Source organism: Oreochromis aureus, linkage group 20 (assembly GCF_013358895.1).
Source record: "Oreochromis aureus strain Israel breed Guangdong linkage group 20, ZZ_aureus, whole genome shotgun sequence".
Lineage (NCBI taxonomy): Eukaryota > Metazoa > Chordata > Actinopteri > Cichliformes > Cichlidae > Oreochromis > Oreochromis aureus.
Genome location: NC_052961.1, coordinates 18,647,667 through 18,672,626, shown reverse-complemented (window position 1 = coordinate 18,672,626; position 24,960 = coordinate 18,647,667). Strand labels below are relative to the sequence as shown.

General features: G+C 39.1%; 1 protein-coding gene across 1 annotated transcript; it reads right to left on the bottom strand.

The window, feature by feature from the left end:
* Window positions 1-565: 565 nt before the first annotated feature.
* Window positions 566-23,446, bottom strand: tead3a (TEA domain family member 3 a). The gene is made up of 14 exons (XM_039604328.1): window positions 23,399-23,446; window positions 20,399-20,679; window positions 15,173-15,420; window positions 9,238-9,302; window positions 8,852-8,914; window positions 6,203-6,214; window positions 5,679-5,789; window positions 5,536-5,579; window positions 5,362-5,423; window positions 5,146-5,279; window positions 4,867-5,037; window positions 4,214-4,354; window positions 3,908-4,060; window positions 566-2,302 (listed from the first exon to the last, which is right to left on the bottom strand). Exons 1-14 carry the CDS (start codon window positions 23,444-23,446, stop codon window positions 2,189-2,191), a joined length of 1,647 nt encoding a protein of 548 aa, XP_039460262.1. The 3' UTR covers window positions 566-2,188.
* Window positions 23,447-24,960: the final 1,514 nt, after the last annotated feature.

Below are 24,960 nucleotides of genomic sequence, written 5' to 3'. Positions count from 1 at the left end.
GCAGTGCTTTACAATATTTAGGCAATATCACTGTAGCACAGAGGGGTTACGTAAACATAATTCAAGTGTTATGCAACTATGTGGGAGTGTCAGTTGCAAGTGTAAGTGAAAAAGTTGTGGGACAAAATTATATGCAAGCGCGATGTAAAAGCCTCCTGTACTTTGGATACTCATTTAAACATTTACATTTGAGCAAAGGGCGCCATCTAGTAGGGCAAACGACAAACTGCAACCTCTGGGTCAACACTGTCATGAGCATAGAAGCGATTCAAACTGTGCCTAGTTGTTAAAACACCAGGGAAACTGAAAAGGAGGACAAAAAACAAAACAAAACAACAACCACCCCCCCCAAAAACCCCACACAAACAGCCCCCCCCCCCCCGTATTCTTAGACAACCCTTATAGTATTGCTTATGCCCATAATTCCTTATTTTTGAAAGAAAAAAAAAAAAGTCTTACTCAATTCCTACACTACATTTAACAAATGTAGTGTAGGAATGACCCATGAAGGCTCATTTCCTCTCTCAACTGTCTAAACATTATGATCAAGACACCAACACATAACTTTATAGGTACAGCGTATAGCCAGTTTTAATTCACTGAGCAGGTATGACCAAAGGAGTGAGGCACAGCCAAACAGTACACGCAATTATAAAACAAAACACTTTTGGCTGACCACACAGTGAGTATTAAAATATGATCTTATGTTTTTTTAAAAAAAAGAAAAAATAGAGCCAGCTAGCTCTTAGTGTCATGATAGAAAGTCAAATGACAAATTCTCTTCGACACAGGTAAAGATAATCCTGCATAGAGAGGCCATGACAGTGTAATACGAAGTAAAAAACGTGAGGTTTACTAAAGGAAGAAAGAGAAAAGCCAAATGTACCAATAATCCAACACATTACATAGAATAAAAGAAAAAAAGTGTCAGCTGGATAGTCGTTAGTGTTATCAGGCAAAATCTATCCCAGTGCACTGCTGGCGACCTTAATGAGGTCTGTACCATACATCGTTTGCATATATATGAAAACAGATAGACCCCGAACACCCTTCCTTTAACATTTTTAGAGTAACACTTTTTGCTTTGCTGGTGAAATACAAAAAGAAAGAAAAAAAGTTTATCTTTACAAAAATGGACTATTTACCTTAGGTTTGGCTTAAAAACAGTACCATTACAAGCGTAGTGTACGTATCCTATACATCAGTGCTCCTCAGCTTAAGGCTTTAGAAATCAAAGCACATTCTTATCCCAACTCGAGTGGAGGTAGAAGTACTGCAGCAAGCCCACACAGTCAAAGTAAAAACAGTTTCACGTCTACAGACAATGAAGGTGATTCTGTCGTTAAAAATGCTGCAAAGAGCAAAACGTGAACTTAGTCTGAAACTGTCTGAATTCTTCTGTTGTTTAAAAAGACAAGTGAGGCAATCGAAAACACGTCCTCCACTGGAAACCTTTAAAAAGAAAAAAAATACGAAGCAAATACTCCTAAAAAGATCTCCCTCTTTACACTTTGAAACAATATCAAATATAAATACAACATGCTCTTCTTTACATGAGGCTCACTTATACTTTATGCAGTATCCTTGGACCTTCGATTGAACTGACTGAAGTCCACGATTTCATACTAAACAAGTAACAGAGGCTATTCCAATGTAGACTCATTCAAACTGTACCTCGCAGAGCTACTGCAGTCTGTAGAAGTAATAGTGTTTGTGGCAGGTTACATGAACAATATTTTTTTTTGATAGATTATATTCAAACTCATCTCACATCAGTCACACCTGTGATGGAAATGCAAATGCATATATCCACTTGTAGTGCATCACAGCTATGTTTTCCATTGTTGATCGAAGGATTGCATATTAAACTTGATTAACTTTAAAAGTTTTTTTTTTTTTCTAATTGGAAATTGAAAAAGAATATCTAATGTATTTAAGACCTTTCCGTTTGCCAGCTGTTTTGGTACGTTTAAGCAGAGGGATGCTGTTAAAAGATCTGTGCATCCTACACATTCCAGCAATGGGAAACCATAAACGACAGGCGTGACTACAGTGTGACGGTTGGTCTGTTGAAACAAGTGTGTTTAGAATAGAGGAGTAGCAATTCTGAGTGTTCAGCTGGAAATAGTGTTTATGGTGTGAGTATCAAAAAGTCCGTGAAGAGTCTCTGCATGTACACAACATGCTGCTAGTCATTAACTAGTCGATAAACATGGTACTGCGCTCCATGTTCGCTTGTGGACACTTCAAACACAAAGGCGATGCACAGCAGAGTCTCCTGAGTTTCTCTGTTGGACACCACCTAGGAAAGGCACAAATAAAGACAAGAAAGGCACTGAGGGAGGAGAAGGTCAATTTGTCAATGTGCAGCAAAACCTTTTCTTTAAACTTTTCAAATTCAGTTCATTACATGAAGAAGGTGCAAAAATACCTTTGCGTACAGTTAGGCTCATAATTTGTTTGGGTTTTTTTTTTTAGCATTTTTGCCTCTGGACACCACTACAGTGGATTTAAAAATAAATAAAATCAATCAAACAATAAATATGTGACCAAACTGCAAGCTTTAATTCAAGGGGTTTTACGGAAATTTTGGAATAACCGAATTGCACCCATTTTTATACACAGTGCTCTTTTTTTCAGAGGCTCAAAATGAATTGCACAAATATCTAAGATCTCATCTCGTTTATGAATATCTAAGAATTGGTATTAATACTTGGATTAAAATCATTTGCAGTGAATGACTGCCTGAAGCACAAAACTCATGAACATCACCAAATGCTGTTTACTTGCTGCACCAGGTTTCAGTTGCTGCTTTTTTGAGTCAGTGAAGTTTTTCAGTACACTTGGTGGAGATCAGGTAAAGATATGTTATGGTTCAGATTATGAGGTGTTAATCTTGGTTTCATCATCCCCCCCCCCCCGGCAGTCTCTTAAAAGTTTTCTGGCAGAATCTAATCTGGCCTACTCGGTCATGAGCAGTTAGGTCCGTCAATATTTGGCCGGCACACTCCTTTTTAACAATGTACCAGATTACTGATTTAGCCACTCCTAACTTTGTTTCTCTCTCCGACAGTTTCTTTTTTTCCTCCCAGTGCAATAAAGACCTCTCTCATTTGCACAGACATGTCTTTAGGCCTCATGTTTAAAAACACAGTGAAAACTATAAAATACAAATTCATCACTTCGAGGGTCTTTAATTTACAATGTAAAAGCGTATTGAGGCGACTGTTGTTGTGATTTGGCGGTATATAAACAAAACTGAACTGAAACTGAGCACTTTGAATTAACTTATTTTCAGTGTCACATCATGTCTGCTTACTTTGTCATGAAAGGACCATGGCAGCCAGTTGAGGCCTGTTCCTCACCTATTTCATTATTATCATAAAAGTTGACCTCTGATCTTGAGGCCACGTCACTGGTGTTGAAACTCATCTGCCATTTTTAGTAGAGACACCTATATTATGAATTTGTGAATCCTACATCACCTTGTTCTCGAGTTATCATATTCACAAGATTTTCAGCAGTGAGCCCTTCAATTAGATACAGACTGCTCAACTTAAAATCCACATGGCGATGTACATATGCAAAGCAAAAAAACTGATTTTTGTCCAACAAATTATGGACTCAAGTGTACAGTACAGAAAATATACATTTACAGTTAATTGTAACCCTCCTTGTGTCATTTTCATTTCTTTTTAAAGCTCAGTTTAACAATCTTTTTTAAATGAAGCCTAAGGATATTCAGCTCTATCCAATTAAAAAACCTTCGTCTCTTTGTCACACGTTTTATCTACATAATAGTTTAGATGAATTATTAACCAAATCTTGCCCGACACTATGAACTCACCAAAGGAAGTTTATAAACAGTGTATTGTTTTGTATTGGTGGTCAGATTACCCACACACACCTGTAGAATGGTGAAGTTCTCCAGAACACTGTTCATCATGTACTTCTCTGGCAGGTGTTTGAGTTTGTGGATGAAGTTGATCATATATTCACACATGGGTGAACGATGGATGCGGAACATGTACTTTCCTCCTTCCAAATGTGCATATTCAGTCTGGTTAGGAGAAATCCACACACGTTATTTACAATTAAAAACACATGCGGGTGGGGTCTAATATAAAATATATTTGAGTTGTGTACATATACTCAATAAATAAGATCCACTATTAAAATGTGTCTGTAAAATAAGAATGAATAATTTTCTCACCTCAACCTTTTCCACCACCTGTTTACCAAAGGAGCAGACCTTTGTTGAAACACTGATAGTGATGTTTTCTGTTCCGCTGTACTGGCTGCTCACGCCGTAAAATGCGCCAGAACCTTCCTCGATGTCACTGCTCAGGTCCGCCTAAAACAAGGAGAATAAGATGGACACAGAATGAGTGCAATAAAAATAAAAGGGTAGAAGAAAATAAATTAAGAAGTCACCACCAAAGACTATAACTGTAGTATTTAATACTCATTCCTGCAACTACTCTTTGCAACAGTAAGACACATTACATACACCGAGCTAGAAACTATTCAAGAACTCGTGTTTGATTTGCTGAATAATAATAATGCAGTGAACTAAAAACACTTGTTCAAGAACTAATAGTGAAAAAGTAATTTCCTGCATAAGCTCTAGTGTTACACTGGCTTTGCTTCCCTCATGTGGTGTAGCAGGTTATTACCTCAGACTGCAAAATGAAAGACACTCTGCAAAAGACCCAATTATTTGTTTAACAAAGTGAAAGTAATCGAGTGTAAACACTTAAGCATTTTAGTGTGCATGTCCTAAACGCCAACTCAGTTTTTGAGATTAGAAATCTGACTTGCTGACTTTCTTCGCTCAAATGGATTTTAGTGTTGTTGGTTACTTACCCAGAACTTGACAAGAAAGAATGCATTGTGTGGCCCTTTTTCGTAAAGCTCCTTCAGGCCTCCTTTCTTCTCAGAGAACTTGTCGTAAATCTGCCTCACGTCTATGGACTCCAACACTGGGTCACTGTAGCCAGGGTTTGATGGGCCAATGTGCACGAACAGATGTTTATGCTGTAGGAGGGAAGGAGAAATAAGTACAAGAGGGTAAAAGGAGAGAAAAATTTGACTATGCACATGTTTTAAATTGATGACTCTTGGTTCAAAAAGTTCTGGCTGTACCGTCTCTCTGTCTCTTTGAGTCTCCATAAAAGCAGAGTACTCCAGTAGCCGTAGTTTTGCAGAGGCAATGGTTCTGTCTTGCCATACAGGAGCTGCTATAGCTGCAGGGCGAGGGGGTGGCAAGGCCTCATAACCTGTTTAACATTTAAAATTGTGAAACAATTTAAATAACAATATTTATTTTAAAAAAGCTGGGCAAATCAAGTTCACACTTACTGATAGGTGCAGGGACAGGGGCTGGGAGTGTAGTGTATGGCGGCTGTGCAAAGGGCTTGATGCTGTAAAAACGGAGCAGAAGAAATAACCCCGAAAATGAGTAAATGTACCTGCTTACGCAAGAAACTTTGATTTTCAAGACAGAAAACCAAGGTATGTGCCAGCTATACTTACTCCTGAGAATGCCCAGGCTGTCCTGGCATAGGGCCGGGCCAAAACTACACAAAAAAGAAACAGATTGAGCAAATCGTATTACTCACTTTTACCCCGAAAAGTACAAAACAACAGATGTGTGTGTGTCAGTGTTAGCGTCTCACTCTGACTGGTGGAGGAAAGGGAGTCTGGGGTTTCATTACACTCGCAGAGACTATCTGAGCTGATGAGAGATTGGCCACCGTCTGCAGTGCCTTGTCCTTCGAGACCTGGTCCTGAATGAGAAAGACGGAGACAAAGTAATACACAATGACAAAACTCTGAAACTTCACAATAAAATGCAGGTTATCATTCCAAGATCAGCCAACTCCAAAGGCCACTTTAGACAGCAAGCCAGCCAACATGTAGTGTACGGAAGCATGATGCAGTAACTATATGGAAAAACAGCACAGAAAGCAAAGCGCACATGAGGGGAAGCCAAAGCAGGAGGCAAACCAAGTAAGAAGAGCTAACCGTCACCAGTATTTAACTAAAGCCACTAAAACGAAAGAGCAACAAGCAGGGTTTTTTTTTTTTTTTTTTTGAGTCTGGCAATAAAACTGCAACTGTGGACTAGCAGCAATGTGATGCCAACCACACAACACAAAAGCCTGAAGCAGAAAACTGTAGTTGTATAACCGAAACTTACCAAGTTCATGGCCTATGGCAAAAAAGACATTTTATTAATTAACTTCAGTACATTCAAAATAAAAGCAGATTACAAAATCATTGTTAGGTAATAAAGGAATATGCCTTGTTCACATAGCCACTTCAGAAAACATTAAGACACATTCACTTTTTGCATGTTTATGTGTGAATACAAAAATGTATTTTCTAAATAGGTTAGAAAAGAATGGAATAAACCTTTATTATTCCATGAATGAGAAATTTGGGTGTTACACAGCTCTTATGGTAAGGGGAATAGAAAATATAAAAGGGAGACACAAAGTGGTCCTATATACATAAGCAACTGAAGTTCAAATATATATGGGGTGGGGGGGTGGGGGGGGATTTTGGTGAAATGTACAGTGAACAAAGCTGTGTTATAGTGTCTGACAGCTGCTGGTAAAAATGACCTGCGGTAGCGCTCCTTCCTACGCTGTGGGTGTAAAAGTCTACTGCTGAACGAGCTGCTCAGTGCTCGTACAGTCTCATGCAGGGGGTGCTCGACGGACTTCAGCAGACGGTCTAGGACAAAGCTGGCCCTCCTGACCAGTTTTTTAAGTTTCCCCCTGTCCCTCTCTGCCATTTCACCAGTCTAGCAGACCACAGCATAAATGATAGCACATGCTATAAGTGTTCCTAGAAGCACATCCTAGAGTTTTCGATCTTTAACTACGGAAGCAAGTATTTCCTCGATAGAACCCAAAGCTAACTAATCAATGTTCAGTTAGTTAACTGCAGAGAGGAGTACCATCTCAACAAGACTCCATCAATCAGAGCTTAATGGTAAAGCAGCTATCAATCACTAATCAAATGATTCATGATTCATCTGGGAGTAGTGCTGGTGGCACCATCAAAGCAAGTCTCAGCTAATGTCAGCGGATGACCCAGAAAGAATAAACTGCACAATCCATGTGAGCACGGCCAACAATCAAAAGTGATTGATGTCTACAAAGAACTTAATTTAAAGTCCAAATGCTTTGACGTACTTATGTATCGCTGCCTGGTTTGGTAACCTGACGGTGAAGAATAAGAATCGGTTGGGACTTCTGGTAAAAACTGCTAGCAAAATTTCAGGGCGCTGGCAAGATGGACTTTTGGCCATCTACAATAAAAATGTGCTTAGAAAGGCTCATTCTATTATTAATTGTTTGAACCATCCACTTCACAGTGAGTTTGAGTTGTTGCCTTCCGGCCGCAGTTTTAGAGTACCTGTGAGGAAGACTAAAAGACTCCAGGTTTCTTTTATCCCTACTGCATCTTGTCTCCTTAATGTCAAATAACCGTCCTTGGACTTTCTATCACTATTATTGTCATTATTATTTTATATTATTGTTCTGTTTATTTTTATCCTGCTGCTAACTAATTTCCCCTTGTGGGACAATAAAGAAATTGAATTGAATTGAATTATTTCAACTATTTAAAAAAAAAAAAATTGTCAGAAAATAAACAGATGCGTGCATACATGAATAATAAATTAAATAAATAAATAAAATCAAAAACCTAAAAACACAATTTTAACTTTGGTGTCGTGAGTTAATGAATTTAGGTTAATTTCTCAAGTTAAAATGAAATTTTCAAGGGTGCAAAAGGTGAAGGGCCTATATAATTTCGAAATCAGCTGTAACTGTAATCAAAAGCACTGGCTTATACTGAAAGAGCAGGATATGTCCTACTGATCTGTTCCATCATAAAACTGAGTCCTTTTGTTTATATCTGTTTATATCTAAACATTACTCTCCAAATGTGTACGGGAGAGCAGAAGGTTCAACAAATTTGGTGTAAAATTATGGTTTGTTTTGTGAAGAACAGAGTATGGTAAAAACACAAGAAAAAAAAAAATAGAGAGAAAAGATAAAAAGAAATGTAGGAAATGTTCAAGAGCAAGAATGTAAAGAAACAGAAAATCAAGGGAGAAAACTTTTGAAATTCCTCAAATGGGCACATTAAAGACACCTTGCATGTTTACTGATATGGGGGCATGCAGGTTACATGCCGCTAAGTGGTCAACAAAAGCCAGCAACTGACTCTCAAGCAATTATTTGTCTAAGGCCACAAACTTTTTGATCCAAGTGAAATGACTAACATACCAGCCATGCATAAAAATGATGCGATACATATATAAACACTCAAGACAACAAACTTTTGTACTGTGCAATGCTAGACAATACAGCATACAAGCAGAAAAAAGAAAAAAGTTTGAAAACGTGAGTTTGTGAAACCTAAGGTCTCATTTCTGTGCCCCACTGACTATATTCGAATCATGCAGCAAACTCCTTCTATACTGGATTTAACTTTGGTCCATCAAAGTTTTCTACTGGTCTAGACTAAAAGGCTTCACGAAGGTTGGGCTAAGAAATGTATATTGATCGTCTGATTAGCAATTGCAGTTCCCTGGAGAATTGTATGGCCGATGTTAAGAACTAAGAACAAGGCACGAGTTTTAAGGGCACGAGTCTCATGAATATGGTTGGAAAATATAGTTATAGTTAAATATAGTAGTAGTTTAACACCCCAGCAGAGACGCATAAAAATCTGCCCTAAGTTCTGACGAAGACGTCTAAGATTGGGTTAAGTTACATCTGAGCATGCAGAGCGAAGCGGCTAGCATTGCAAAGTCAGTGAGCATGTATACCTTCAGCTTAGACTGAATCTCACGAGACTTTCTCTTGGCCAAGACTTGCAGGTGACTAGAGACCTGAGGAAAGACAGGATGAAGGAAAAGGGACGGGAGGAAAAAGGAAAGAGAAAAGAAGAAGGCTGTGACTACAGAGAGTAGTAGAGTATAGTCAGTGAGAACCCACCTTGATGCTTGCCTGGTATTCTCGTACCCTCTTACGTGCCAAAACCTGAATATGACTAGACACCTATGGACCCAGGGTTACCCCCGTGAAAGCACACATTTACACAATGATTTCATCATTTTAAACAGTCCATAAATATTCATTTAAACAAGGTGCACTTAAATCCTGTTACAGAAAACAGATCAGTGGTGTAGTCTATACAAATATCTGTGCGTACCTGTTTGCGTGTGCGCGTCTTCCCTGTTCGTAGCTTGATATAGCGAGCTATCAGCTCATTTCGACCTAACATGACAAAGAAATGGATACAATTAGAATGACTAATAAACATAAACACATTATACAAGTGTAAAGTGTTTCTTAAACTGCACTGTTTAGCCAGATATAGCTCACACCCTATGAGCAGACTTAGCATTGGCATACTCAAACGTCTCCCTGTAACAGCCAATCTCCAGTATTTACATTACTAGTACATGTCCAAGCTCCAGTATTGTTTGGGCTGTTTGTGCAGTTGGCAAACTGATTCACATAATGACATTGAGAAAAGTAAGAAAATAGGAGTGGTAGATTGTGTTTATATTTAAAAAAATAATAATTAAAAAAACCAAGGTAAATGTGGGAGTGACATGACTATTGATATACAATAAAATGTATTTAAATCTTTATATGATCAAGGAACCATATCAACTTATCTAATCTAAGAAAAAAGTATCAATTCACTCATCAGCTCTACTATATAAAATGTTATTTCAGGCTGTTAGGTGGTTGCTAAGCAACAAGATGACTATATATTGCACGAGTCTAGCTTTGTGTATATGAATAAAAAGCAAGTGTCGAGAAACGAAAATGATCCCAAGCTTGCTTTAATAAAGGTGTTGTAGGTGCATAAATGCTACAAATGGGTCATTTTAGCCCACGTGTAGGTGGTTACTAGGCAACGTGAGGACATCACAATATGTAATACAGATAAGAACCTTCAGGTCCCCAAGATATATCTGTGTGCCAGTTTTGGCTGCTCAGCTCCAATTGTGTAGAAGGATTTTGTGGTCAGATAGGTAGACAGAGGTTTCATGTATTATTGTAAGATTGCAAGTAGCTCCAGCCAGTAGCTCCCTCTGCTGCTTAAAGCCATGCTGCTTGAGCCATGTAGGACCCTGTAATTTTTTATGATGCTGTAAAAATAGACAGAATCACAGCTCCAAAACTGACTGTGCAATTTTCTGAGTCCTAAGAGGAATGTTCTAGTAATCAAAAGAAAATTACAATAACAAATCTAAATGGCCGCACTTTTTTAAAGCCAAAGTTAATTATGACTGTTGTGGTTGCTGTATGACAAAGGTAATGTAAAGCACCCAGAACTGATCAAATACATTTTTTTTAAAGAAAGGACTGTCATTCCTATATATGTCTGTACATATTAAAGTTTTTAAATTGCACCACTTGTTGCATCCCATTTGTTCACTGAAACAAATATGAATCTGAAAGACAGGCAGGACATGGGTGAACACTCCACATTAAGCTAAACTTCATTTGCCTTGAATCTGAAGCCAAATGTGGTTTGTGGTCTTGTGGTTTGTGTCTTACAATGTAAAGTACAATAAGTACAATCGTAACACAAACGGCTAGACTGAGTCCTTATTGTTTGAGTTTAGTGGTCACAGTGACATTCAAATTTATGTTTAGACTGTACCGAACTTACTGGTCAAGTTCTAAAATGAAGCTGTACATACTTTTGAATCCACTGCCCGTATCTGCAAACATAAAATAAAACCTCAATGTGATGCCACTTATGGTGAGATGTTTTAAGTGTGAAAGTGTGTTTGTGTGTGTGTCTCCAGGGTAGTGAGATTCTTATAAATCCCTATAAAGATCTGTCAAGCTTTCCTTTTCTCAGGCTGTAAGACATTTCTATTAAGAATAGCATGTATTAATTTTTAGTCAGGTTTGGTTTTGCTTGCTGGCAGACATTCAAAAGCGATGAAGAAATGGTGGGAATGGAGAGAAAAGCAGAGGAGAGGTCATGATATTGTTAACAGACTTCCAAAATGTGGTCAGCACAGACTGCCTGGTCAGCTCTTTCCTTCTCCCTCTCCTCAGTTCCAACCCACACCTGATGATCTGCTCGTCGTTTGTAACTTCGAAGTAACCCATTATACAGCATGCCGCAAGCGGTTAAATATAAAGGTGACCAGAATGATCCCACAGCTGTAATCATTTAGCACACTTACTAACATCATCATCACCATCCTTTTTTCTGGAAAAGGCTGTGACGCTGTAGGGATTTCAGATGAGTCACATCAGCGCTGTTAAGTTACCAGAGCACAGAATTTCCCAAAATCAACAGAAGGGGCTGACTCAGACACAGCAGTCTGCTCCAATTCCCAAAACAGGACACATGCACTACCCTGCAGCCTACCACTACTCCACATAAGGGTAAAAGCTCTTTCTTTAGATGTCACATCTATTTTGCTATATGGAAGGCAAGATAAGCTACAACTATAAATATGTAATATAACCCAGCTACAGTGTGAGGGCACAAACCAGTGTACTCCTAGTGGGCAGTCCCAAGTCCTGATAAATGTGACGGTTGCATCAGGAAGGGCACCTGGAATATAATCTTTGCCTAGTCAAACACGCGGATCATCAAGAATGCGATTTCCATACTTGATTGGATAGGGCCTGGGTTAACAACAATAGCCCCTGGTACTGTTAGCTAAGTGGGTGCCAGTGGAAACTGTGGTACTGTTGGCCAAAGACAAAGAAAGAAGAAAGGGGGAAGGCGTGTTTGAAGGCAGCAAGAAAGACGGGAAGGCAGGGGTGAGGAGGTTTGAGTAGGAATTTTAAATGCAGGAACTATGACGGGTAAAGGGAGAGAACTGGCAGACATGATGGATATGATGATACGCGCAAGACACCAGGTGGAGGGGAAGGAAAACCAGGAGAAACAGAGGTTGATTCCAACTGTTCTACCATGGTGTAGATAGGAAGTGAAATGAAGTATGAAAAAATTTAAAGTAAAAGTATGTCGAGAGTTTTGTATAGGTGGAGACAGTCAGAAATTTAAACTGAAGGGGTGGTGCTGAGTGTATATCCCACAGGCTGGATGTCAGTTAACAGAGCAAGAGGAGTAGACTGAATAAAGTGATATAGAGTATAAGCAGAAGGGAGTGGTGACTGGAGGAGGCTGCACATGTAGGGAACAGACACAAGCAAGTGGTGTTAGGTAGGTATTGTGTCAGGGAGAGAAATGCGCTTGGACAGACGGTAGTGAAGTTCATGGAAAAGAAGGAAATGGCCATGTTCAACACGTAATTCAAAAAAACGGAAGAACATACTGTGACTTAAGAGTGGATGGAGACGCTACCAGGAAATTACCAGAAAAGGTATTTGGTGTATCTTCTGGACAGAGGAATGATGAAAAGGAGACTCCATGGTGGAATGAGGACATGCAATAAAATATTCAAAGAAAGAGATTAGCAAAGAAAAAGTCAAAGGGGAGTGGTTGGGTAGATGAAGAAAGTAGGAGTATTGGAAGGCTGGTCGTACAGCAAAGAGAGGTGGTAAAAACAAAGGAAAAGGTTTATAGTGAGTTGTATGTAAGACTAGATACTAAGGAAGTAGAACAGGGCTTTTCTGAGTGAGGTTCTGAGTGGCAAGGCAGAGTGGCTTTTGGGCTGGAAAGGATGTGCAGCATGCTAGGATGATTAAGGACAGAGATGAAAATAAGATGCAATGAAGAAAAAAAAAAACAGTTGAATCATGTTGAGTCTTGATGTTGCACAGTTGGGCACTTGAGGGTACAATGCAACTTTGGGCATTGCAGGTTTGATACACTAAAAAGGTAATCTGATCAAAGTAATGTCAGGCAGAGTGTAAACAAGTAATCCACAACTTGTGACAATAAAACAGTTTATTTTTTAACTGAACTTAGTAATGACTCATTCATCGCTACACACGGCAGATGTTAGAAAAAGTTTTTCACGTGACTGAAATGAAAAGATAAATAAGTGAGATACACTGGATTTTTAAAAAACACCAAATATTCATATATCAGTCTTAAAAAAAACCTAAAGTAAAAGCCAAGATATTTATTACCGTTTGCTGAAAATGTTTTTCAAAGTCTAATAAAGATGGATATAGGTGTGGTGTGATTTAAAAGCAGTAGATGCCAAAGTTAGTATATTATTTTTCATCTGCATTACTTATTAAATCATTAGAGTAATTACCCAGCACCCATCTAACTGCCAAATGATTATGAAGAGATAAATGATGAAGAAGCCGAGTGTTACGTTTCAACAAACTGAAATGTATTATCAATCCAATATTAAAACATAATTACTGACACACACACACACACACACACACACACACACACACACACACACACACACACACACACACACACACACACACACACACACACACACACACACACACACACACACACACACACACACACGCTGCATTATCTGCGTCACCAAGTCTGCTGATCATCCCTATTTAGAAAAACTTGCTTGGCACTATAATCCAGGGTGACATCATGGTAGTAACATATGACTGACACCAAAGACAGCACAGAGGCTGGATCAATTACGACTGGCCTAGTTTAGCTCAGGAAGGTTAATTAAAGCAAACACCCACTGAGATTCAGGTTACTGTAAAATCAGTATATAATTTTAATGCTGTGTTCATAACAGTTTAATAGTTGATTCACACTTGTGCCAATAAGCTAAATGAGCACTGTGTAGTTTTAATTCCTTTACAGTAGTATGAGTGTTTATGCACACAAACCACTTTAAGGCATGAGATGTATTTTCATTTAGCAATATTGGGTGATGTTGGAACACCTGTCCACATCTGACTATAGGTGAAAAATAGCTGACAAATCTCCTTGGTTTTCATTTTATATCCTCTAAACTGGTTTATCATTTATATTAAACAATATCTTAACACAAATTAATTCAAATTTTCCAGTAAAATTAGAAAGTTCCAACTAATTATGCAAAAGTTGAAATGCTTAGTAGCTCACAGTATTAAGAAGCACTGATGCAAGGTTGGGGGTTGGTGTTGTAAAGCTGGTATTACGCTCAGGCTCAGTGTTGCTTTTTAGTAAGTGTAAGCATACATCAACGGGACAATCCTCGTTAAAGGAGAGTGAAGTAGGGAAGGTCAACCAACACAGTGAGCCCCACGCTTCCACAAAAGGAGAAAATGCCACAATGCTGAAACAAACTTTCCCTTTCTGTCACCTGGGATCATATATCCCGCTTCCCTCACTGCTGAACACCCTTACAAATACACAAATGCTTCACAGTCTGATTCAGAGTGCAAACACTCAACTCCCCCCTTCCAAAAAAAAAAAAAAAAAAAAAAAAAAAAAAAAAAAGGATCACAAGGTTTTCATAAGGTAAGAAAAAGGCCAAAATACAAAGCTCTTTTCACAGGCAGCATCTTAAACCAATCCTAATAAAAAACAAACACATGAAACATTGCTTGTGTGCATTTGCAACAAATCTGTTCCTGGTGTTTCACAGACCATTTATGCAGAGCACCAGAAGTTATTCAGAAGTTAACTACAAGTTGACATGAGAAGTCAACATGCTCCTTCCTTTAACCTTATTACTGCAGATTGTCCTCTGACCCAAAAACTATGTAGCCTGTTGAAAATTCCTGCAAGCTGATCACCTATTCATAAAGCAAGGTGATTCTGCAGAAGGATCAAAAACCAACTCTGTTCCAAAGTGCAGGCAGTTGATTAAAATTTGTGGGTTTTTTGGTGTGGTTCTTCTAAGAACTAAATTTCTGGAATAATGTGTTTATACATGTAAAGCCTTTACTAGTATTATTATTATTTTTACTTATTCCGAAATGGTTGGGTCAAGCAAAGGGTGCCTACAGATATCAAACATTTCTGTAATACTGGCTGCTACAGTCATTGGTTTATGTTTATTGACTCTTAAATTTAAATATCTGCAATTTTACGCAGTCATCGAAATAAAATTATTTAAACCCAAAAAGGAAACGGACAAATTAAAGGCAAATCCTTTACAAACAAGTCAGTTATATATTACAGCTTCTTTGAATATGTTTTGTTTGATTTCAATATCAAAGAAGAAACTAGAGGGGGAAAGGGATAGAAAGTTGCTGCTCCTCACCATACATCTTCCCCTCATCTGACAGTATGATCTTCCTCCTTCCACAAGGAGGGTAGATGGCCAAAGCTTCCTGAAAGCTCTGCTCAATGTCTGGGCTCCACACCCCTTCAGGATCCCCGTCCAATCCGCGGTCCGTCCCGTCTCCCAGTCCCTCTCCAGTGGGACTGGGACCCTCCTCCTGCGCCCCATCAGGGCTGCCACGGCAACTCCACTCCGACGCAATGATGACGGCTCCAGCTACAACACACCTACAACACACGAAACAAGATAAATGTTAAGATGTGAAACAGATATGCTAAACTGGATCTGACACGTTAGTGTTACGGGTTACAGTGTTATGCTTTTTGGGGGGTGTGGTGGCTGTAAGAAGGTTTCTCCATTTTGTCTGTCTGCCCTCCTCACACATGAAGAGGCCAGAGAGCAACAGAGAGAAGTTAAACTGGCATCTCTGCACACTTTCACTTTTAAACTATTCACACAATTACACTCAGCTTGAATTTAAAATTTAAACCAATAGGCAGAAATACAGGCAACTGAGGAAAAGCCCTTATGCAGGATTAACAAAAATATACAAATACTTGTTACAATACTTACCCTGAACCCTGGTTTTAACATGTTTTCTTTCATGTTGAAAGCCAAAACACGATTAGGAAACAGATTTGTTGTTTTTACAGCTACACTGCACTGCAAACAGCAAGATTTAGAGAAACGGATGCAGCTGTTTTTTGTCCTATACAAAAAAAAGCATTTGTACAAACTGTAAACTGTGTACAGCTAATTCATTTTTGCAGTGAAGGAAATTTTAAGCATCACATCGGTTCTTATAGAGTGCTTTTTCTTCTGTACCTGAGCACTTGAAATGCTTTATGCAACTTGCCTCATTCACCCATTCAAGCCTAGAGTGAGCTAAGAAAACACCCTCCAGACTGTTACACCATGAATTGTTACAAGGCAGGGTGGAGCCATGCTTTCATGTTGTTTACGTGAGTCTGTGTTAAACTTTAGCCTTGCTTTCCTGTTCTTAGCTAATAGAAACACTCAAAGTGGTATTGTAGGCCAACTTCTTTAAGGTTCAATGTGCTGCATGTTCAGAGATGATGTTCTGCAAACCTTGGCTGTAACAAGTGGTTATTTGAGTTACTGTTACCTTCTTACCAGCTCAAAGCAGTCTGGCCATTCTCCTCTGGCCTCTGACATCAACAAGGCATTTTCCCTTTATCTGACAATAATCTGCAGTATCTGAAATCCTCAGACAAGCCTGTCTGTTCACAGTCACTTTAATCATCTTTCATCCCCATTCTAATACTTCCTTTGAACTTCAGCATGTCATCTTTACCATTTCTACTTGCCTAAATGCATTACTGCCATGCGCTTGCCTGATTAGATAGCTCTGTTACTGAGCAGTTAAACAAGCCTAAGTGTGGCCGCCATGCATGTACATTATTTTGTAATGCCAAACGTGGACAACCTCACTAAGCAGTTAAAAGCACAGAACATCTCTAGATGTAGCCTAGAGAAGGGTAACAAGGTTTCCACAACAAGTAAAACTTTAAGTTTTGACACTTTTCCCATAACATATTAAAATGTAGTACAGGTTTAAGTGCTTATTTCCTTACTCTTAATCCCTTCATGTGAACAGAATAAAAACCCAAAACTTAAGTTAGATCAGCAGTGCATAAAGCATTTTGCTAAAAACTTTGCTGTTTCATGGTTTTTAAACTTGTTATTTTTAACACAAGGAATCTGAGGCACACTGGCAGTTCAAGAAAATCAAACCCCACACCTTGTTTTGTTAATCCACATCACTGACATCATGATGGATGGACGAAACTGAGATCAACTTTGCGGCTGTTGAGAATAGCGACAGATTTCTCAGACTATAAGTGTCTACACACCAAGAGCGAGATCAGATTCACTTTGAGCTGTTTACAGCGTCCATGGGTACGGTGTGTATTAATAGTTCTGGCACCCGTGGTCAGAGACCTAACAAGTGACAAGCTAAAATATTAAGGGTTTATAAATGTTTAAAGACACTATCCAGGGTCAAGGAGGACACTACCAGGATGTGTCACTATTAAGATGAGATCACAAGATGTAATACATTAAATATTTAACTGACTGCGCTTAGTGAAGATGAGACCAGCTATTCATTTTTCTTAGCTGTTCATTACACAGAAACTAGCCTAAAAGGCAATACTAAAGCAACACAAACTTTAGAAGACTCCAACTGCCTGTGTAGGCCACATAAGGAAATTACACATTCTTTTGTTATTGTTGAAGATGCTCCAAGTCTCTTCAAACACAGACACACATATGCGACATGAATGTTGCCTGGTGTGTAATGTTTTCCAGAGTGTGGTTAATATGGTCCCTGCCACAGAGGAACCACAGAGGATCAGTGTGGTGGCTGAGCTTCCCCTGCTGTGGTGGGTTTATTCTGCACGCTGTGTGCAGGGCCTTCCCAGTTTCAATCACTACTGACTGGACTGAGCTGTTGCCATAGAGATCAGAAAGGCCTAGTGGGGTGGTCAGGAAAGCGCAAAGTCTAAAAGAACATTTTGATATTCGAGGGAGGTGGGATGTGATTGTCCTGAAAGCTCTACTCTGGGACGTCTGCAAGTGGGAAGGTGTTTCTTTGTCCTGACTGGAACATATTCATCATGATGTCATATTGCTTTTCATGATCACAGACCAAAGATTATAATGACCACAACAAGAGTAGCTTTGCATGACTCATGATTTGGAAAAACAACTGTTATTTATCTTAAAATGAGCCTTAGTGTAGCCCCTCAGTCCATCCCCTCATCGCGTCTAAAGCAGGCCCTTCTACCTCCACCTTCTCCTCTTTTAGGTCACCCTCCATTTAAGCCAACTTTATTCTGATTTGCTTTCCCATCCAAACAGAAGGCAGGAGGGGCTCCCATGCTCTAAGCCAGTTGTGCCCTTGAGATGACCACATTAGAGATATCCCCTCTCCCTGACATAAATCAAACATAATTAGGGGGGAAATAGGTCTGAAACCAAGCATTTAGAACAGTTTAAAACCCAAGCTTGTGGTTGATTACGATTACTTACACCTAAGCAATTCTCATTATTTGAAACTTTTGCCATGCTTAATGTTACCATCTACCACGGTAACAGTACATATAAAAGACACGTTTGGCTGCCACAATTCCTTTTGCCACAATTGGTCTCCACGGCGGTAGGTCCACATGTTTTATTTGCAGTAATTTTTATGTTGGATGCCCTTCATGATGCAATCCCAAATATAAGGCAGAAGGAAGGAAGTTTCCAATATTCTTCAGTGGGATTTAGGTTATATACATTTGAGGTCAGCTAATTGTATAGTAGAGCCTTATCAATATATGATATCAGCACGAGCATGACAGAAACATGACATCAGCATGATATCAACATGACATATTGTTACTGACTTATGTTCTCCAATGCACTGATAAAAACACATAGTATACAGAAAAAAAGGCTTGTGGTACTTTACAAATGGTTTGTCATGGTTTGTCCATGTGAATGACTTGACTGCAGTATTGAAAATACTGTCAGTATTGCAGCATATGTGGCATAGTAGACAGCTAAGCAAATGGTGTTGCCTAGTAAAGTGTCTATACCACTAAACTGCTAAAACTAAATAAATAAATAAATAAATCTAACTACTTTGTAAAATACATTTATGGAATGTCAAAAAATATTACTCATCATTTTCACTTTTTTCATAAGTGTAAGGTACTGTAGGAGGATGTGAGGCTACCAGGCAATACACATTTAAATATACATTTAAAAATAGATACTCTTTATATACAAAGTTATAAGCAGCATACAAGTGTAATAATCTGAAATGGAAATTTTTCACACAAGTCTAAATGTGTTGATCCAACATGAAGTATGACCTTAGTTGGTGTAATGACAAAAATGATGTTTACGACAGTTAACTCTAACATTAACTTAGTTTATGCATTTGATTAAGGGGGAGCGTTAATCATCTAATACCTTTTTTAGCATGGTGCTGGGAGCTCACAGCCAGTTTAATAAATCCCAAGAGGAAACTTGGCTTAAATAATCAAACCTAGTGCTGATGTAACACATACACCACAATCACAGACTTGCATTACCAGCACTGGGAGCATTGCTGTGCAGTTTGGTTAGGAGTTCCGAAATCTGATGAGCTGTCATAGCCACAGATTTGTCAAGAGCAGCGGTGATGCAAAGTTGGGATACTGGCTACAGAGCACATATGTTGCTGGCTCTGCCAGTTTCAATATAGCACCCGTGGTCAAAAGGTCAGGTGTTTTAGTGCAATGAGGAGGCCAGTACAGCATTGAGCTAAATAAAGCTATGAGATCAGCGAACACTGAAAAGACATGCACATTAGGGGCTGTCTACTGCTCCCAGAGGAGCACCGTCGACATTATGAATAACCAAAACTTCACAGATTTCTATGAACTCTTTGCACACTCACTACTACAGTACCGAGAGCCTTTATGGATATAGACCGTAAACCGATCGACTCTTTTGAACACTCGGATAACCTTAACATGATCCTAAAGGTCACATCTTACACAATTTTAACAAACCAATCAGAGCACACACATATGCTGTAAATTGTCCCATGGCCTTTCCTTTGAAACTCCTACAACTCTTAGTCTCACGTGTTGATAAAACTTTCACAGCAGCAAGAAATTAGTCCCATCTGCGAGCATGCAGAAGGAAAATGAAATCACAGCGAACGCTTGGAAGCGGTTTAGCCGAGTGTGAGTTGGCAAAATATCCCTTTGATCCCAAAAGCGGAAAAACTTCCAACTAACTATCCATAAAAGTTCCTAAAACCGCACACAAGCACTTCCAGTGGTAGTCACTATAAGCTATCGACATGTTATTTTCTGTTTTTCAGTGGATATATACCAAGCAACTCACCGCTAACACACTCGAACTGACATGCTAGTTGGCTAGCTTGGGAGCTAATAATACTGCAATAAACTGCAAACTAAGTCTGAGAGACGCATTAATCGAGCCGAATACAGAACGAATACTTGAGTAAATATTAGAGGAATTCCCTGCTAAACACGTGAGTCCTCGAATCACTACAGGCACAGCGGGAAAATGCGAAATATGTCAAATATCCCAAAACTTCCAGCACACTCGAAGCGAAGCAGCTGCTGCAGCATGAAAAGTTGCTGCACACAACAAAGAACTATATGAGAGCACACTCACCTCACAACGGCTCTCCTGCCCCGCTCGTACAGGCACACGCTTACTTGTTGTGTGCCCTTTTTTTCTGTAGAAAAATAGCCTCGTGATTCGGGAGTATTTCCAGGGCAAAACAGCTGCGTTTGACAGAAAAAGGCGGAATGCAAAGTATGAGTTTGGTATGAAATCAACGCGCGGAGGAAAACGCACGGAGGCAGAGGCGTGGCGTCGAAACGCGCACACGCAAAAGTTTTGTGGGTCCCAAGGCAAACTCCTCCCCGGACATCAGACTCCTGGTGGGATAGCTGGGAGACATGAGGAAGGTGGTAGTCGTGATGTCACTTTTTTTGTCTAGGAAAAATCACTACATATCGCGTGCCATCGGGGTTGAAGGTTTAGGTCTGCCCCTGGCTAATGCACCTCCTGTCTACACGGACCTCATACTTTGGTTACTGCCTGAGAAATCACTACCATTAATATATAAAACTCCATTCAGGATTAATTCTGAATATGAGAACACGCATTATCTGCACGTATGATATTATTAACCTTTTTCAGTATTGAATATCATTAATGGCAGTTCTGTCTGCCTATCAGTGTTCTGTAGTTGTTGTGCCAAATTTAGGTACTATATACCCAGCTAGACTGTGCCCCCACCTGACATTGGAGAAAAGACAGTGTGGACACCCTGACGAGGTCAGCAGTCAATCACATGGCCAGTAAAGAGAGACAGACAATGGCACATTCCCAAATCTACACCTATGGTTTGTTCAGAATAATCAGTTAACACAACAAAAATGTCTTTGAAGGAAACCCAGGCTTCAGCTGACCAGGAGGTTCAAAATTGTTGCCTTTTTGTTTTGAGGAAACGGTTTATGCGGTTAACCGTTTACTATGCTGTTACTTAGTCAGAATGATGAAAAGATGTAAAGTAATGTAGATAGATACTAAGACTGAATTAGCAACCAGGTCCAAATGGGCATCTGCCTTAGGATCACTGAGGGTACCCGTATAACAAGTGACATGAGCTATTTTAATTGAATCGCAATATACAATTGGAAGACGCATGCTGCTTCGTGCAGCTTGGTATTCATTTTGGTATCTGATGAGGTGCCTTGCCCTAAGGAAACTATTGGCTCACCTTGTTTTGTGTATTTCTTAAGGTTTTTGTGCCTGGGGGCACCAATGCAGTATATTTAGTATATACTACCCTGCCACCTGGTGTCAGTGTTTTGTGCTTTTCTTAGATTAGAGAAAAACAGAGGCAGGACAAATGGGTGTGCAAAAACCCAGGAGAAGGCAGGAAATGAAGTGCCCAATGTTTAGAAATTTCTGGGACAGTACCCCCAACTGCCCCCCTAAGACCTATCTGCCTTGTCTGTATCCGGTTGGATTCTTTAATGTTAAAATGTACGGCTGAAATGTCACATAAGAAAAGGAAAGGCTGCACATAACAAAACTCCCAGGAATGGTGAACAAGAAGAAGCACAGGGCCAGTAGGGACGAGAACTTTTAACCCCTTGACAGCATTTTGGTCTGGGGTTGTCCTTTCATGTGGCCACTGGAGGGCAGTAGCACTTTAGTCATGGGCATTTTAAAAGGACAGGATGACAGCTGTCAGTTGCATTGACCAAAGAAATAAGTGGCAAATTGTGGGTTTGTTTTGTTTTTAATTAGCCCTCTGATTTTAGGAAACACATGAATACATTTGATCTTTTAGTTGTAGATGAATTAGGAAGAATGGCATTAACCAGAAATCTGATGGTAAAAATCTAAGAATTCAAAACCGATCTGGATGATTTGTGCAAGTCACAGTGACTTAGAAACATTTGCTGCTTGGTGATAGACACCAGAGAGAAAACTACACAGCAGCAGGAAGATTCTTTTTAAAACATCGGCTGAATTTCCCTGGTTTAATTTTGACATGTGTAAACATGTCTGCATCTCAGCCTGCCTTTACAAAGTGCTATCCTTTCCCAGTGAGGTCTCCGGCTGAAGTGGAGATCAGGTATTTCATTTTTCACTGAGCTTTCAGAGTGACTGAGCATAAAGATGGAGGTACAAAATTCAAAACAAAAGTGATAGCTATTATGAACCTTGAAGAGGTTCCCCATTTTTAAAAAGATTATATTTTCTATTCTGTTACTGCAAGTAGGCTAAATAGCCAGTCACAACCTGTTTGCCTTGCTGCCATTTGACAAGCAGCTCACAAATAGCATGCCACCAGTGGTTTCTTCCCTTGGGCTTTAACATTACTGAACTAATGCAATTACTAAATTATTTATTTACTATTTTATTTCATTTTTTGTCTTTGTTTTTGTTTCATTTTGTTTCATTTTATTATTTCATTTTTTTGTCATTGTTTTTGTGTTGCATGTTTTTCATTAAATTATCCTGAATAAGCCTCTAACTCTTATCCTTCAGTACTCATCCACACTAAGGGTGCTGGAGGCCAGATTATTTGGGATTGTAGGAAACCCTTGATAATGGAAACTTTCTTGAATGGCATGAAACGCACAATGCAACTTTGAATGCATCTACTGTGGAAACCATGTAAAACCTATCAGGCTAATCTAACCAAGCAAGTCTTGGTAAGTTTTACATGTATTATTCCTCATACTAACTTTTATTTGCCTTCTCAAGCCTTTGTGTGCTGCGTAGGAATGGTTCTTTAGAAATTCCTCCCCCACACACTGTTACTATTAACACTATAATGGAAATATACAGTTCTGTTTATCTAAGCTAAAACAAGCAATATCCTCCTGTAAGAAAAATAAAATAAAAATCAGAAAATTAAGTGGTGTAAAATGAAACATACATCTTCAGCTGAAGATTGTATGCATTTACTCCCTTTTACCACTAGATGGAGCGCCACATCAATCTCCATTGAAAAAAGTACAAAAAACGGTACTTTGACCACAGCCAGTGAGCTGCTCATGTCTGTTGAGATGCTCTTTTATACAAATTAACCTCATGCTTTAGGTTTTTTATTCACTATTTCTAATTTTAACTGCTGGGTCACACCTGCTTATATAGGCCCACATGTCTAGCCCCTTTGGCGACCCCCTTCATCCCTATACAAGTTACAGTCAGGCTACAAGCTATGGGATACTTCCGCTGCAGCAAAGGTCGCCTCTGTTTCTCTCCTCTAGAGTCTCCCACAGGTGAGCGCAAACTTTATCTGTCATTTTAGGAAACGTGAATTTTTATTTTGGCGTTTTTTGTAATTTTTTTTATTTTTATTTGAGATTTTCTGTGTTTAAAATGCTCTTCAACATCTAGTTTAATAAGGAGCTACTGGAGAAGCTACATTTAGTTTTTAGCGGTAAGTTAGCTCAAGGGGATTCGAATTTTTGCGCCAAGGTCATGGACTATAGACTGGCCATTCAATAAACATTACATTTATAGTATTTCACATTTTATAGTCAGTAAGCTAATTTTATCCTTACACATAATAGAAAAGGGAATGTACTAATTCTGATGCTAAGGCCTTTTACATCTACTCTTCATGTTCTGATTTATGTTTTTTGAGCATCTATACATAACATGTTTTACTTAAGTTAAGTTAAACCTATTTGTTAAATGTCTAAATATAGATGTGATTTTGTATTTTCTTATGTAGATCAGAAATAATTAATAATTATTTATTTTACATTTTTTTTTTAACCTATTTTAAGAGAAGGTACCTAACCTGTGAATAAGCCTGATGTGTTATAAAGTATATAGTAAGTAGTAAAACACAATATAAGTTCATTTTTTTTAATTGATTAGGATACAGTTTATGAGTAAATACATCAGCATTAGAAGTATTGGTGTGTGTGTGATCTTGCACGAAAACCAAGGTGAGTAAATCAGTAACAGTGTAACTTGTCAGTCTTGTGTGTGTGTGTGTGTGTGTGTGTGTGTGTCTCTGCCTAGACTTTGAAATAGGGCTCATTTACACAGGTTATGTGTTTTGAATTAATGCAAATATTTGGCACGGCAGAGGTTTTTGTGTGCTAGAGTAAATATAACTGTGCATGCAAGCACCCGAGTTGCTCAGGTTATTGATACCAGGAGAATAAAACTGGCGGTGTGTCCTTGTGTGAACTGGGTGTGTACACCAAAACACACAGTTATCAGATTCAGCTGCCAGAGCCAGTTAAAGGCAGGCAAACATCACAAGTGTGCCGCAGCCTTTTGAAAATACACACGGTGGCTCACACAGTGATTAGCGCGTAGTTTACTTATTATCCGCTGGATTATACTTTACTGAAAACTGGTGGCAAATGTTGGCGAAATGCCACACACTGCTTTCTTCCTTTATGGATTAGCGTGAAATGTGTGTAAGAAAAACCTGCTGTGCATTTAGAGTACATCTGTATCTACAACTTTACAGTACAGTCTAGCTGTGACTATATTTGTCCTCCCTTCCTTTTCTCTCTTGCAGGGGGACAGGAGAGTCGAGAGTCGAGAGTTGGAGGGCTGCCAAAAGAGGCCGGTCCGCCTTGCAGCTGAAACTTTTACAAGCCAAGCAGGAAGAGAAACGGAGAGCGATCGAAGAAGAAAAGGAGGAAAAGAAAAAGTGAGAAAGACATCTGAGCTCC

Excerpts from the sequence above, each read along its gene's own strand:
- tead3a (XM_039604328.1), bottom strand. The coding sequence starts at position 23,446 with ATGAAGGGGGTCGCCAAAGGGGCTAGACATGTGGGCCTATATAAGCAG. Across the intron at positions 20,680-23,398 it reads ATGTGGGCCTATATAAGCAG|CTATCCCACCAGGAGTCTGA; the intron begins GTGTGACCCAGC and ends CATGTCTCCCAG. Across the intron at positions 4,061-4,213 it reads AGGTGGTGGAAAAGGTTGAG|ACTGAATATGCACATTTGGA; the intron begins GTGAGAAAATTA and ends TCTCCTAACCAG.